Source organism: Pomacea canaliculata, linkage group LG3, assembly GCF_003073045.1.
Source record: "Pomacea canaliculata isolate SZHN2017 linkage group LG3, ASM307304v1, whole genome shotgun sequence".
Taxonomy (NCBI): domain Eukaryota; kingdom Metazoa; phylum Mollusca; class Gastropoda; order Architaenioglossa; family Ampullariidae; genus Pomacea; species Pomacea canaliculata.
The window spans coordinates 36,455,832-36,468,460 of NC_037592.1; the positions used below are offsets into that span (position 1 = coordinate 36,455,832).

Genomic DNA, 12,629 nt, shown 5'->3' on the forward strand with positions numbered 1-12,629 from the left:
ATCTGTTTGGTCTAGAGGTATGTGTAGAGTTATTTCATGTATCTACCATGAATCTCTGGTCTTAATAATGAAAAGATTGAAGCCATTCTTATTGGCACATGCCACACATCAAACTATTGCTCAGCACCCTCACTCTCCATCTGGACAATAATTATTACCATTCCTATTTCTGATTTGGCTAAAAACCTGGGTGTCATATTCAGCAACATTCTCTTTAATGCATTTTTATGTTAGTTTGTATTCCACACTGATGTCATGCTGTTTTCATTAGCCAGATCCAAATCATCTTAAATTTCCTACTAATGCTACCTCAAACTTGTTATCTACCTTGCAACAACTTTTCTTATAGCAACACCTCTCATGCTGGCCTTCCTGACCTGTACCATTATCCAGCATGTTAAAACCGTTGCCCCTCATATTTTTTGTAAAGAATAAAACTGTATGCACCAATTCTTTCCTTAGTGTATTTCACTGGTTTCCAAATGCATTTATCTAACATCCTGTTTTAATGGCTCTGCCCTCACCTAAATGTTTGTATCTACATGCTGCCTCATTCTGCTCTTCTGATTCCTTCAAGGTTTGCATTCCTCAGACCAGACTTCATACATTTGGTCCGTGTTCCTTTTTTGCTTTGGATCCTCTTGCCTGGAATGAACTGCCACTGTTTGCAGGAAACATACTCTCTTCCTTCTAAACGTGTTAAAACTTACTTTTTTCTCATCCCATAGTGTGTCTGTGTAGGTATGTTAGAGTGCTTTTGCGAGTTCTTTAATGTGTGTGCCATGAACTGACGTAGAAGAATGAACACTTTGTAAATACCATTTTTGTTAAATTATTATGTTCAAGACAAACTCACCTGTGCTATGGTCAGCTTTGTTTTCTATATACCTCATTCAATTCAGGTGCTTTCATTGCACTTTTAAAGAGCCAGCTACTTAAGGGTCTATCATAATGGTTCAGTTTTGTAAAGTTGAAGCCATAGTTCTTCTCAGGATATATTTTACCACCTGAAGGTGGATTATGCAAACTTTTATGTTCTTGTCAGAAAACAAGTGGAGCCTGTTTGAGTTTCAAGCTCATGAAAGAAGCATCCACATCAGTCTACCCAAGTTTGATATGGGTGTACCATGCATTTACAGCTGTGCTGCTTGAGTAGAAGTATTTCTCTTTTCCCCATCTGTCCCCACTCACCCATTCCAAGTGATAATGTGTCGAAGATTAGAGCAAAAATTGAAACAAAAATATATTCATGCTGCATCGCTTCATGGAAGACACATTCATTAAGACAGTTTATTTTTAAATGTTTAATAAATCATTTCAAATAAAACAATCAAAAAATTGCATCAGTATAGACTTAAAAATGGATTTATTTCTTAATTACGATTACTTCTTCACTGATGTGAGAGACATTGATGCACTCAAAGAGCTTTAACATAAAAAAAGTGTTACAGTAATGCAGGAGGCACTGGTCTCTTTGTATATGCCAAGATTTTAGTAAGGAGAAACCAATGCACAAGGCATACATCATTTTAATTATCAGAATGACTGATAGTTCAGTCATCAAAAGCTGAAACATGACGGGCCTTAATTATAACATTAAATAAAGGTTTAAATAGAACAAACATTTTTGTAGCAATGCAAAACATACAATGCCTTTTTATACACTAAAATGGCATTAAAATATAATTTAAAAATGCAATTGTAAAGAGCAAGGCAATGCAGTGTGAAAAGCCATGCTTCTGTGGTGAAAACCCAAATCAGATCTTCTCCAGCACTTCCTGTTCTTCACCTCCCAATATTCCTTTCTCTTGCCCTTAATAACAGCAGAAAAGAATTATTTTCAAGCCTTATTCCTGGATTTGTAAATTTTCTGCAAAAAGGGAACATATTCCTCTGCAAAAGATGTGTACATGATAAAACAATCTTGGAAGTAGTGTTCTTAAATCTACCATCACAATTCTCAGTCTCTTCCTTCTCTGTTTGAAGTTATAAAATATTCATTCTGAAAGCAGTCATTGTCAAATACACTTTTGTTGATGAACAGAAACTTTTCATCACTTCGACTGTATATTTATTGGTGAGAAGAAGAGGCTTCTCTGAAACAGCTAGCTGTTTTTCTGTACGGACTGAAACTCTTAACTGACAAGTGGTTTCAAACATGCATTTTTAAGAAAAAAATTATATCAAGCATTCATTTAGTGTCTTAAACACAAAAATGATATTATCATGGGTGCATGAAGGAAAAACAATCACAAGAAAAATAAATGATGATTAGCAGCCCTATGTATATATAGGACTATAAATATAAAATGAACAATGAAAACTGCACTTAAACATTATGTACATAAAAGAGTAAATTTATCAGCTGTGAACTTGCCGATATGAAATTGGCAACAAATCTTATTCCTGAATAAACACTGAACAAGATAATGACCATCAACATCTAATGTCCTGAATGTGTTAAGGCACAGCCACTTAAAGTCATCTGGAAAAAAATATTAAAAAAATATCCTCCAGGCCTGGAAAAATCTGGCTTTGGCACCAGTAAATACACTCTTCACTGCTGACAAGCAGCACGATCTTAGATCCTTCAAGAAGAAGATTTTCGATTTTCTCTGCTATAATTATTGTATGCATCACCAGCTTCCTGACCGCCCATGTGCAGAAGCTTGTATCCACTTCTCGCATAATTACTGAATGTCAAATTCTTAGGAATTTCCAGTTTAGCTTAGACTCTTCTGTCAAGCGGCATACACATTTTCAAATACCTTTGTTAAAATAGATGGTTCCAACTATGGGTTGTATTTTGAAACATTTTGATTGAAATTTTATGTATTACAACCTCTTCTCAATCCTTCAATTGTATTTCTATCAATGGAGCTCTTGTCTTTCTTATTTTGTTCAAATTAGCAAACATTGCAATTATCACAATGACAAGACTCAAGCCTGCTTAATTCAGTGTAATAAAGGACTGATTCCTGTTTAATGCAACAGTTTGCTATTCTCAATATCCTCTGCAATCATACTTCATTTGAAAACCTGGATATCATCTGATTAAATATCCAGTTAAATGCACTTTTTTTTTTAGGAGTAAGGGGAATACACAAGTCTTCTCAATCATTGTGTGCAACACTCCAGGCCATTCGAGTGAAGAACACTGTTCTCTAACAATACAAATAGACTTTAGTACATCTCAGTGTTGTGTCTGCCTTTGTAATGATTCATCACTTTGAAGATTCATACACTCAACACAGCTCTCCTTATATACTTAACATTTACACCTGTCTTCATTACCACTATCATGAAACTCAATATTACTTCCTGTCTATCACAAATGCGACACATACATAACCTACAGATTTCTGCAACCATGCTTTCCAAGAAATTCCTGTAAAACTGCAAGCAACATATGATGCATCAATGAAATGATGAGCAACAGCAGTCGTAACTGTACGGTAACTCTTCATATCTGAATTATGGAAAGGAATGGTGACGACAGTTTAATGTACCTCTAGACAGAAATGCAGAATATTTAAACAAGGAGTGATTGAATATTGACTATTCACTAACTACAGGTGTTCTCTACCGGCAACTATCATCTGAACTGGATGATTTACATGAGCAATGTGCATAACACGATTTGTAAGCTGCATAAACATTTCGTTGTCAGAATGCCAATGATTAAGGTGAGCTAGTTTCATGGCATTGTAGTATTACAAATGGTGGAAAATGCCTTTGTGATGGGTCTAAATACTTTGAAAAAATCTTTTATATAAGAAAAAGATTAATGCATTATAAATACAAAGTTAATACATGGCTAAAATCAAAACTCGAATTAAATCACTGGCATGAAAAAAAATGTAAAATACAACAGATTTCCTACAATTTTGATACAAACATTTTCTATTATTATTTAAAAAAAGAAATGCATAGGAAGCAATCACCTAACAGAAATAAGACTACATTTAAAATATATATAAACCTAAAAAAAACCCAAGAAATTTAAATTTTCTTCAAAATATTTTACTCTAAACTACTACTTATTAACTTCTTCAGCAGCTTCTCTCATAACCTGACTAGGAAATCCTGTTTAGGGTTTAAAGACAATCAAATTTTGTGACAACTCACAGTCAAGACAACTCATAAAGATAAGCCTACTCAAAGAAAATGAATGATGTGCAAAAACAAATGGCAAATGCAGCAAGATGTTATACAAGCTACACACACCAGTCCCAAAATAAAAGGAAAGCTTCTGCTAGTCTACTGCACAGCTACAGTAGGGCAAGGCAGACCCACTGAGTGGGCTGACGGTGGCATCATGGTGGGCTGGAATGCTGTGCATGGTGGAGCAGGGTATGCCTGAGGGTTCATCACATATACCACCTGTCCCTGGGAAGGACCAGGCATGTGGCTCTGACCTTGTGGTGTGGCTGGCACTGCTGGAAAACCTGCAGAGGGAGAAGGGTACAGATAAAAGCATTGCTTCCCACCACCATGAGTGCAAGAGACAGGAGGAGTCGGGCCAACATGCACAGAGGGTGGAGCAAGGGGAGGTAACAGGTTAGTAGTTGCAGAGAACGGGGGTGCACGAAGCATGGAGGCAGGCGTGCTGACACTGACAGGCATGCTACAAGTCGAAATATGTGGTGAGGCAGAACTTTCAGGTTTGTTATGTGAACGAGAACAAACCAAAGAGGTCTGAGCAAACTCTTCATGCACTTTCTCGCTACCAGCATTTGAATGGATTGGGCCACTAACTGCATTGGTGTTAGTTGAACTAGATACAGACACTATTTTTCCATCACTAAGTCTAGGCACTGTGGAAGATACTGTTACTGGATGAGTGTGAAGTGATGGTGCCATGACAGATGCTATTGTTGAAGGGGTGGAAGTATACACAAGCCCTACTGGGGATGTCCCTCCAGCAGACTGCATTACTGGAGGTGGAGGAACAAGCAGTGGAGGTGGCTGAGACACAGGTGCAGTAAAAGTCACAGAACCATTGGTATAGGTGCACTGGCCTGTCTCATCAACAGCAACTGCATCGTACAGCTGTGTGGGATAAAAACACTGTGCATCTGCATTGAGATCACTGGTGCCATCGGCCTGCTCGTAGGACACCAGCTCACTGACAGACAACTGCATGTAGATGGGCTGCCCTTCACATCTTGCTTTGGCAGCACTGTTTTCAGCAAGCATCATTTGAAACCTGGGTGGAATGTCTTTGATGGGCTTGATAAGTTTGTGAGAACCATACATGTAGTATTTGCGTTTGCCTTTCCCCTTGCCTCCCTTTTCTGTTCCCCCCTCCCCATCGCCCTGTGTGGAACCTGTGTCATCATCAGTACGGTTGCTGCCAACCTCCATCTGCTGTTCTGGATCCTCCTCCACTGACCCCTCTTCCCCTGAACTGCGACATCGGGCTTCTGAAAAGTCACTGCAGAGTTCCATGTTTTCACCCTTCTCTACCTCTTCATCTGCACTGCTCTTCTGTTTTCCGCTGTCCTTGCTAGGTGAAGACACAGAAGCTTTCGCAGATGGCTGCGTACGGTTTAAACCCGAGTTTGTTTTGGTATTATGAGGTTTGAGTGGCTCAGGAGGAACAAAGGACTGACCCTGGTCTAAGGGCAACATCATGGACAGTGAAGATCCATTGGCCATTGGTTGTTGCAATGGGGATGCTGGTGCAAAGCTTTGCTGTTGCTGCATGCTGGCACTGATGCGGAAATACTGAAAGACAAAATAGATTACTGTAACAACAGACGCCAGCAAAGTCATGCAGCATTATGAAAACATGAAGCACATTTATCTTGTAACTTTGTATGCTAAAAGACCGACATTTCATTTAACAACCTAAACTGTAATCTTGGCAAGGGAGTCTAACCAAGTCCAGTTCATGTGCATACCTAGTATGAAGGCAACTCACAGGTATCTCATGAAAGTAAAATTTTCTGAGAAAGCAACAATGATTATGCAGACCAAATAATATTTGAGCGACTTTTTATTTCAGGTGCATGGTCCAGCTAGGTGACCATACAAGTACGTCATTTCTCACCTATTACCCATTTATACATCGACAAAAGGATAACTTCTAAGGATGTTAAAATTTATAATTTTAGAAGCTGCAATTTGGTGAGAGAATCAGATACTAACAATTAAGTTGCTTTACAGCTTTTGTGTACTTTTTGTGTACTTGTGTGCTTTACAGCTTTTGTGTACACCACAGTCAATGAGCCCAGTGATATACACTTCAATATTTTTCAACAATGAAAAACTAAGACAAAAATGTTTCCAGGTATTCTATGCTGTCAAAACAACCTGAGATTAGAAATATAAAAGCTGAATATCAGAAAATTTTGGAAAAGTGTTTTTTTTTTAATATATAGAAAACTGTTTTGCCTTAAAATGATTATATATATACCTGGAGTTTTACACAATTGTTTACAAAGCCCTGTTGCACATAACATTGCTAATGTGAAACAATTTTTTTCTGGGTAACAAAGTATAACAGGTTTAGTTAGATGGGGTTGATAATGAAACTAAATTTGCTTAGAACACTAATGATACTTCAGCTTTAGGGAATATTACAGAAAAACAGCCTTTCTCAAATACAAATGAGAGGTTTTTCTTCATGAATCGTATCATAAACACACTCCTAGAGTGTTGCCCCTTGCATCCATTTTTGACATTTTATGTAGTTCTTACACTTCAATCCTCATCTCCCCCAAACAATCTGTATTTTTGTTGACCTTCAGAAGATGTTCAAGCATTTCTCAGCTTCTTTTAATATTTTAATAAGAAGGTGCAAGGTAGTGTCATAACATAGATGTATCAAATGCATGTGTAGGGTGGGGGGACAGGCAATAAGATAGCAAAAAGAATAGAGGAGTATAAAAAAATTAATAATGGGAAAAAAATAAGCTAATAAAATTAATGGTAGTTTACATATTACAGGATTCTGAGTTGCCCTGTGACTTTGTGGGCAGGGAGAGAATTATAAAACTTACTTCAACTCCAAGATTGAAGAAATATCGCAAAGTGTTGATATCTGCAAAGAAATAAATTGGAATATTCTCAGCAAAATCACAATTTATGTCTTTAGCATTAGATTTAGGCTGAATGATGCATCTTTTTTGTCAACAGCAAGTGTTAAGCCTGAAAATAACACATTAGGACTGAATACTTTTCCCAAGAAGTGTTTACTTATCTGTGGGTCTTTTATTAGAAAACCTACCATTGTGTGGCAGGTCCTTGCCATAAGGATCCTGTGAAGGGGCAGAGGCCAGGTTGACTTGTCCCATGGTGTTGGCATATGGGACTGTCACAACCGGCATCCAGTACACAACTCCAGAAGCTGTTGGCTGGCCAATCATGGGACTGCTCACTTGAGTGGTCATGTGAGATGGAGTAGAAACAGGCAAAGCAGAAGTGGCCACCATACAGTAGCCTGGTGCTGCAGTCATCTCCATACCATCCCCTAGACTAATGCAGTCTGTCACTGACTGATGGGTGCTGCTAATGGTGGCTGCTACCTTTGGGCCTATCTCTGGCATTTGCCTGTTTGGTAATCACATCAACAAAGATAATTTTTCACATTACTCTACATGAAAAAAATACATCATGTTGTTCTGATATTAAGCCCACATTTTATTTACAAATGTCAAATCTAAAATGTTTATTACCAAGATAATTAGCTTCACGTATAACTGCAGAAAACTGAAGACTGGTTTTACAGTTCTGAACTTGAATTTTCACAAGCCATAATTGAAAATTTATTAATGTAATAATTTATTATATATTAACATAATATTTAATAGTTATTGTGTTCCCACTAACTCACATACCAAGTTCTTTTAATGAACCCAATGCAAGGAAAACGGCCCCAATTCAAACAAGACAGATCACAACTGTCAAAAACTAGCTATTTCTAATCATTTATTAAGGGTGTTAACCTGCTGACAGGTGTTCGTGATGTGCGACCCATGTGAGTTGGTGTCTGGAATTCTGCTGCTCCAGGCATGATATTTTGTAGTATATTCTGCAAAGCAAATACAGGGAGCTGAAAATTCAATACTACATACATACAGTTAACCTTGGAATATTAATACTTTGATATACACATGCAATTTTTATTAATCGAATTAATGCACAATATTAGTTCATGAATAGTTCACGCAAAGGCATATATTCAGAAGTATACCACTAAGTTATATGCTGTGGCTTAAATTGTTTCAGGTTTTACAATCCCCTTTTCTTTCTGAAAACATTCCGTTTAAATGTATATGCTTTTACACTGATATTGCAGCATTTATTTTCATCAACACATGCCACGGAAACAAAGGAAAAAACTGCCCCACTATCATATACAGATGACATACCTTTCTTCTCCTTCCCCTTCTGTCTCCAAATGCAACAGGACCTAAGCAACAAGCAAAAAACCCCAGATATTATCAATAATGCTTCTGAACAAAAGCTGAAAATAACTCTGCAATAAACATCACATTAGAGCCTTAGACGACTACTTATGGTGTTTAGTACAATCACACTTCTACCAAAAATGTCAAAATGCATCATCCACACAGTGCAGATTCATGTAAGACAACAGATCAGGACTCTACACATTAGTATAACATGCTGGAAATGAATAATACAAAACAAAATTAATCATTACAATCATGAAAGACCAGCTCTGTTGGGGCTTTAGCATCTCTATGAATGCAGTAAACACAGATAGATAAAGACATACTTGTGAAAATGAAAATAGTTTGGTGTCAATGTGTCATGAAAATTCAAACTGGTTCAGATCACAGTATGCGAATGTGTTTAGAAATAACACAGCCCACTTACCGATTTCAGCAACCAGCAAATTCTGCAAGTCTGAACCTTAAGACAAAGTATGGCACATCATTGTTATAGTGTTTGAAAACAGACATACTGCAGACAAAAGGTCAATATCAATAATATGCTGATGTTATCCATTATACAGCTGAAAACCAAACACTGTTAAAAAAAATCACCATGTCCACACACACAATACTTAACAGATTTTTTATGCCACTGCTCGTATTTGGGCTACTCTCATAAATGAATCCTGAAAATTCAAATGCAAATAGACTGTAATTGTCCTCCAAAGCCCATTATATGTGTGGGGGGGGACGGTTGACACCAACGATCACCATGTTTTTAATCAAAAGCATGGGGCCCCTGATGATGAATCAAGCACGGACCCTAGGCAGATGCCTTATTGTCTGCCTGCCCCTAAGCATGGCCCTGACTCCTCCCTTCACTCCAAAGGTACAGTTCAAGGTAAATCACCCTCCAATCCACCCTTTCACTTGCATGCAAGCATGCACACATGCACAGGATATGCATGCAAGTAAATACACCCACACACCTAGAAAACCAACATACAATGGAATCATTGTCATTGATGACCCAACGAAAACTGCAAGGCAGATTCTAACTAACCACATCCTATCAATGAAAATATGCTAACAGCTGTTATGCAGATGACTAAGCAAGCTCCACTTACAGATTCCTAATCTTGTCTCCATTTCACTGCAGGGGATTTGATAAAAACTGTGCAATTAAGAGGGCTCTTCCCTTTTCTAGTTGTTTTTACTGCCACTTTGTGCAAATTGCTGGCAGTGGTGAGTACAAACAACATCTGTTTGCCACACCACAAACACTCATAAAACTATATGCTAGTGGACCTGGTGCTGATCTCCATCAGTTCCCTCAATTTTATAGTAAACATCCTTAATCTTCGCAAAAACAATTTTTTTTACAAATTGCTTAGACCCATTTTCATAGTCAATGATAGCAACAAACAGTTTAGAAATCCATAATGACAATTAATTAACCACAGGGAAAGAAATATGAAATGTTAAAATATTTGATAAACATTTAAGAAAAACACTTAACAAATTTGGCAAAAGCATAAGAAATAATTTTCTTCATATATTCCTTACCTGTCTTAGGTAAGGTGAGAGGCAAAGGGCGAAGACAGCTGTATGGTACAGTTTTCCTACACAAATTATAGTTTACACTATTATAATGACCACCATTCTCAGAGGAAAGTGTGTATGGTATCTCTCTCTCACTCACATTCTCTATCTAAAATTCCTTTTCTGGCCAGTTACATAATCATCAAGATAAATATCACTGCTGAAAATGAAAAATAAAATGAATCTGATGATGATAAATTATCACAGAATATTGTTATGCTAGTAAATAATAGGAGGGCAGAAAAAAACCCAAACACAATTCTGACACTAAGATCCATCATTTGCTACCATTAATAAAGTGAAAAACAAAGTTTTAATCTGAAACACAAATTCTTTGTTCAGTTCATGCTCAGTGCTGAAAAGAAGTTTGCTTTTTCATGGTTTTATTCTGAAAGAAAGACTAAAGCTGTTTAGTCAGTATAAAAATATTTTATAAAAACACCCAAACCTACCCAATGTGTGGGTAGTTTGTAAAGTTTTTTTTTTTAAAGGTGAGTGGGGGTAATTGATGAAAGGGATGATGTCTCCAATGTAAGGTTTTAACAACTTTGCATGATGTCATGCTTACAGCAGACGTGTGTCCCTCAGTTCAGCCTATTTAACCACTGACCAGTTGTGTTTTTTTTGTAAATCATTTCTTTCCAACTCAAGCTCAATCTTCTTTTACATGCATATGGGTATGCGACAGAGCTTACCAGTTAACTGAAAGATCATGAGAAACAGCAGCCAACGAAGTTTTCTTCAAAAACTAAGTGGGCGCTGCAGTGGAGTCTTGCCTTCACCTATTCCACCTCGGATATTACAATATTACAACCGGCAATGTCATGACGTTATCAGGGGACCCACACCTGTGCAAACTCCGATCCCACAAACTGAGAACCCTGGCAGCTGAAACTGCGCCACCAACGACTGACTGGTACTTTTATGCGGACTCTCCTCGCAGCCTTCCTCGATCTCAACTCCAATGAATCACCTGGGCAACCGCTGGTGACGGGTGTGAGATGGGAGGAGGCAACTACGTGCTCGCGGTAACGTCCTCATGCCTGTCAAGTCCCAGGGCCTATTGCCATCAACGTCTTAGGACACGGGATCCAGGATCCGTGTTGTCCTGTGCGATGTACGACTGCGGGTCGATGGTAGAGCTAGGTCGCTGCTTTTACGATCTGGCGGATCGAAGCATCTTGTCTTATTTAGCCAGTGGTGTCAGTTACGGCTGCTGCTGGAGAAGCTCTCGACACTAACTGCGGTTATCACGGTCTCGCCAGCCCTGCACGCCGGGTGGGTGTGTGTGGGTGTAGGGGTGTGGAGGAAGTAGCACCCAGGCGACTGCGCTCCACCCCCTTCAATAACGCCACCACCTTCCACCCATGAAGGATCGGGAGGTTTGTGGCAGCTGCTCATTAAAAGCTTTAACGATTCTTAACTGCCGCTCAATGCCTTCAGTCTGCCATGTAGTTACACTGATATAAATTTCATAATGCTAAATGGTGAATAATATTAGTCAATACAACAGAATGTGAATGAATAATGCAAGCGATAAGGTCACAGATCACAAGAACACGCACGTGCATTCTGTCATCACGACCGTCATCACCATTGCGTGCGCTAGTCCACGTCTGATGACAATCGTTGTTTGGCAGTCTCTACAGCTCCTCTCCACGCTTTGCGACATTAACTGGTCTGTGTATCAGGGGCTCCTCACCTGGGGCCGTAGATATGGAGAGTGCAAGTCCCTTCCCAGAGCAAAATTCCAAACTGAAGGAAAAGTCTTGTTGTCGCAATAAGATTCCCAGACTCCGCGGTCACCACTTTGTTTCTTGTTACCAGGGTATCTGTGCTAGCTTTATAACTACGGTTTCAGATGTAAACCAAAATCTGCAGGGCCTGTAAACTGCTTTGTAAACACAGAAAACAAGACACGTGTCCATGCGTTTCCCATGTTACCCCAAGGACAAGGACTGCCCTTATTTCATCACCACGGTGCCTGGGGGAGTGCGAGAAGGAATTTCTGGTGGTGTGAGTGATTTAACTGCGTACTTGACATTTTTTTAAATAATTTTTTTCTGAATTAATGCTCAATTTATATTTGCATGATATACAAAAAGTTAAAAACTTTTGTCTTTTCAAGTTCTATTTCTTGTTTAAATGTGATATTGCTTTTGCAGGGGAGAGCGAACATTAATCACTCGCTAGGGGTGTGAGACAAAAAAAGGCAAGAAGCAATCGGTTTATCTAAAAGTGGTCGGCTGCTGTTTAAATCACCGGAGATGAGAAAAAATTGATTTCGATATTCTCTCGCACTTTTTAACCCTAAAGGCAAGATATAAGATATACAGTAATGGTACTAGATGTCACTTTAAACTATTAAAGAAAGGTCCAGCCTCCAAGCACTCGCGCTCTGCTCGTTTGCTGACCACGACACCCCGCCATCCGATGTGCCGTGAGGCTGCAAGATGCATGTTTCTATCATAATAAACGTATAATACTAGTGTAAACGGTTTATTTAGAGTTCAGCGACCACCTCGAGTCGTATAGTGTCCAGATGGTCAGCAGTTCGTGATCAGTCTGTACCTTCAACTTCTTGCCATCCAAATATAAATGGAATTCCTTGACCGCCCACAC

General features: G+C 38.6%; 1 protein-coding gene across 3 annotated transcripts in view; it reads right to left on the reverse strand.

Annotated features, from left to right (window-relative positions):
• Window positions 1-1,289: 1,289 nt before the first annotated feature.
• LOC112559407 overlaps window positions 1,290-12,629 on the reverse strand; it is a 44,939-nt gene continuing 33,599 nt past the window's right edge. For all 3 annotated transcript variants that reach the window (XM_025230641.1, XM_025230642.1, XM_025230643.1), the window contains 7 exons: window positions 9,972-10,027; window positions 8,848-8,883; window positions 8,379-8,419; window positions 7,953-8,038; window positions 7,235-7,557; window positions 7,008-7,048; window positions 1,290-5,730 (listed from right to left, as the gene is read on the reverse strand). In XM_025230641.1, the coding sequence (XP_025086426.1) occupies window positions 4,261-5,730; window positions 7,008-7,048; window positions 7,235-7,557; window positions 7,953-8,038; window positions 8,379-8,419; window positions 8,848-8,883; window positions 9,972-10,027 (2,053 nt within the window). In that variant the 3' untranslated portion in view covers window positions 1,290-4,260. The remainder of the gene's footprint in view (window positions 5,731-7,007; window positions 7,049-7,234; window positions 7,558-7,952; window positions 8,039-8,378; window positions 8,420-8,847; window positions 8,884-9,971; window positions 10,028-12,629) is intronic.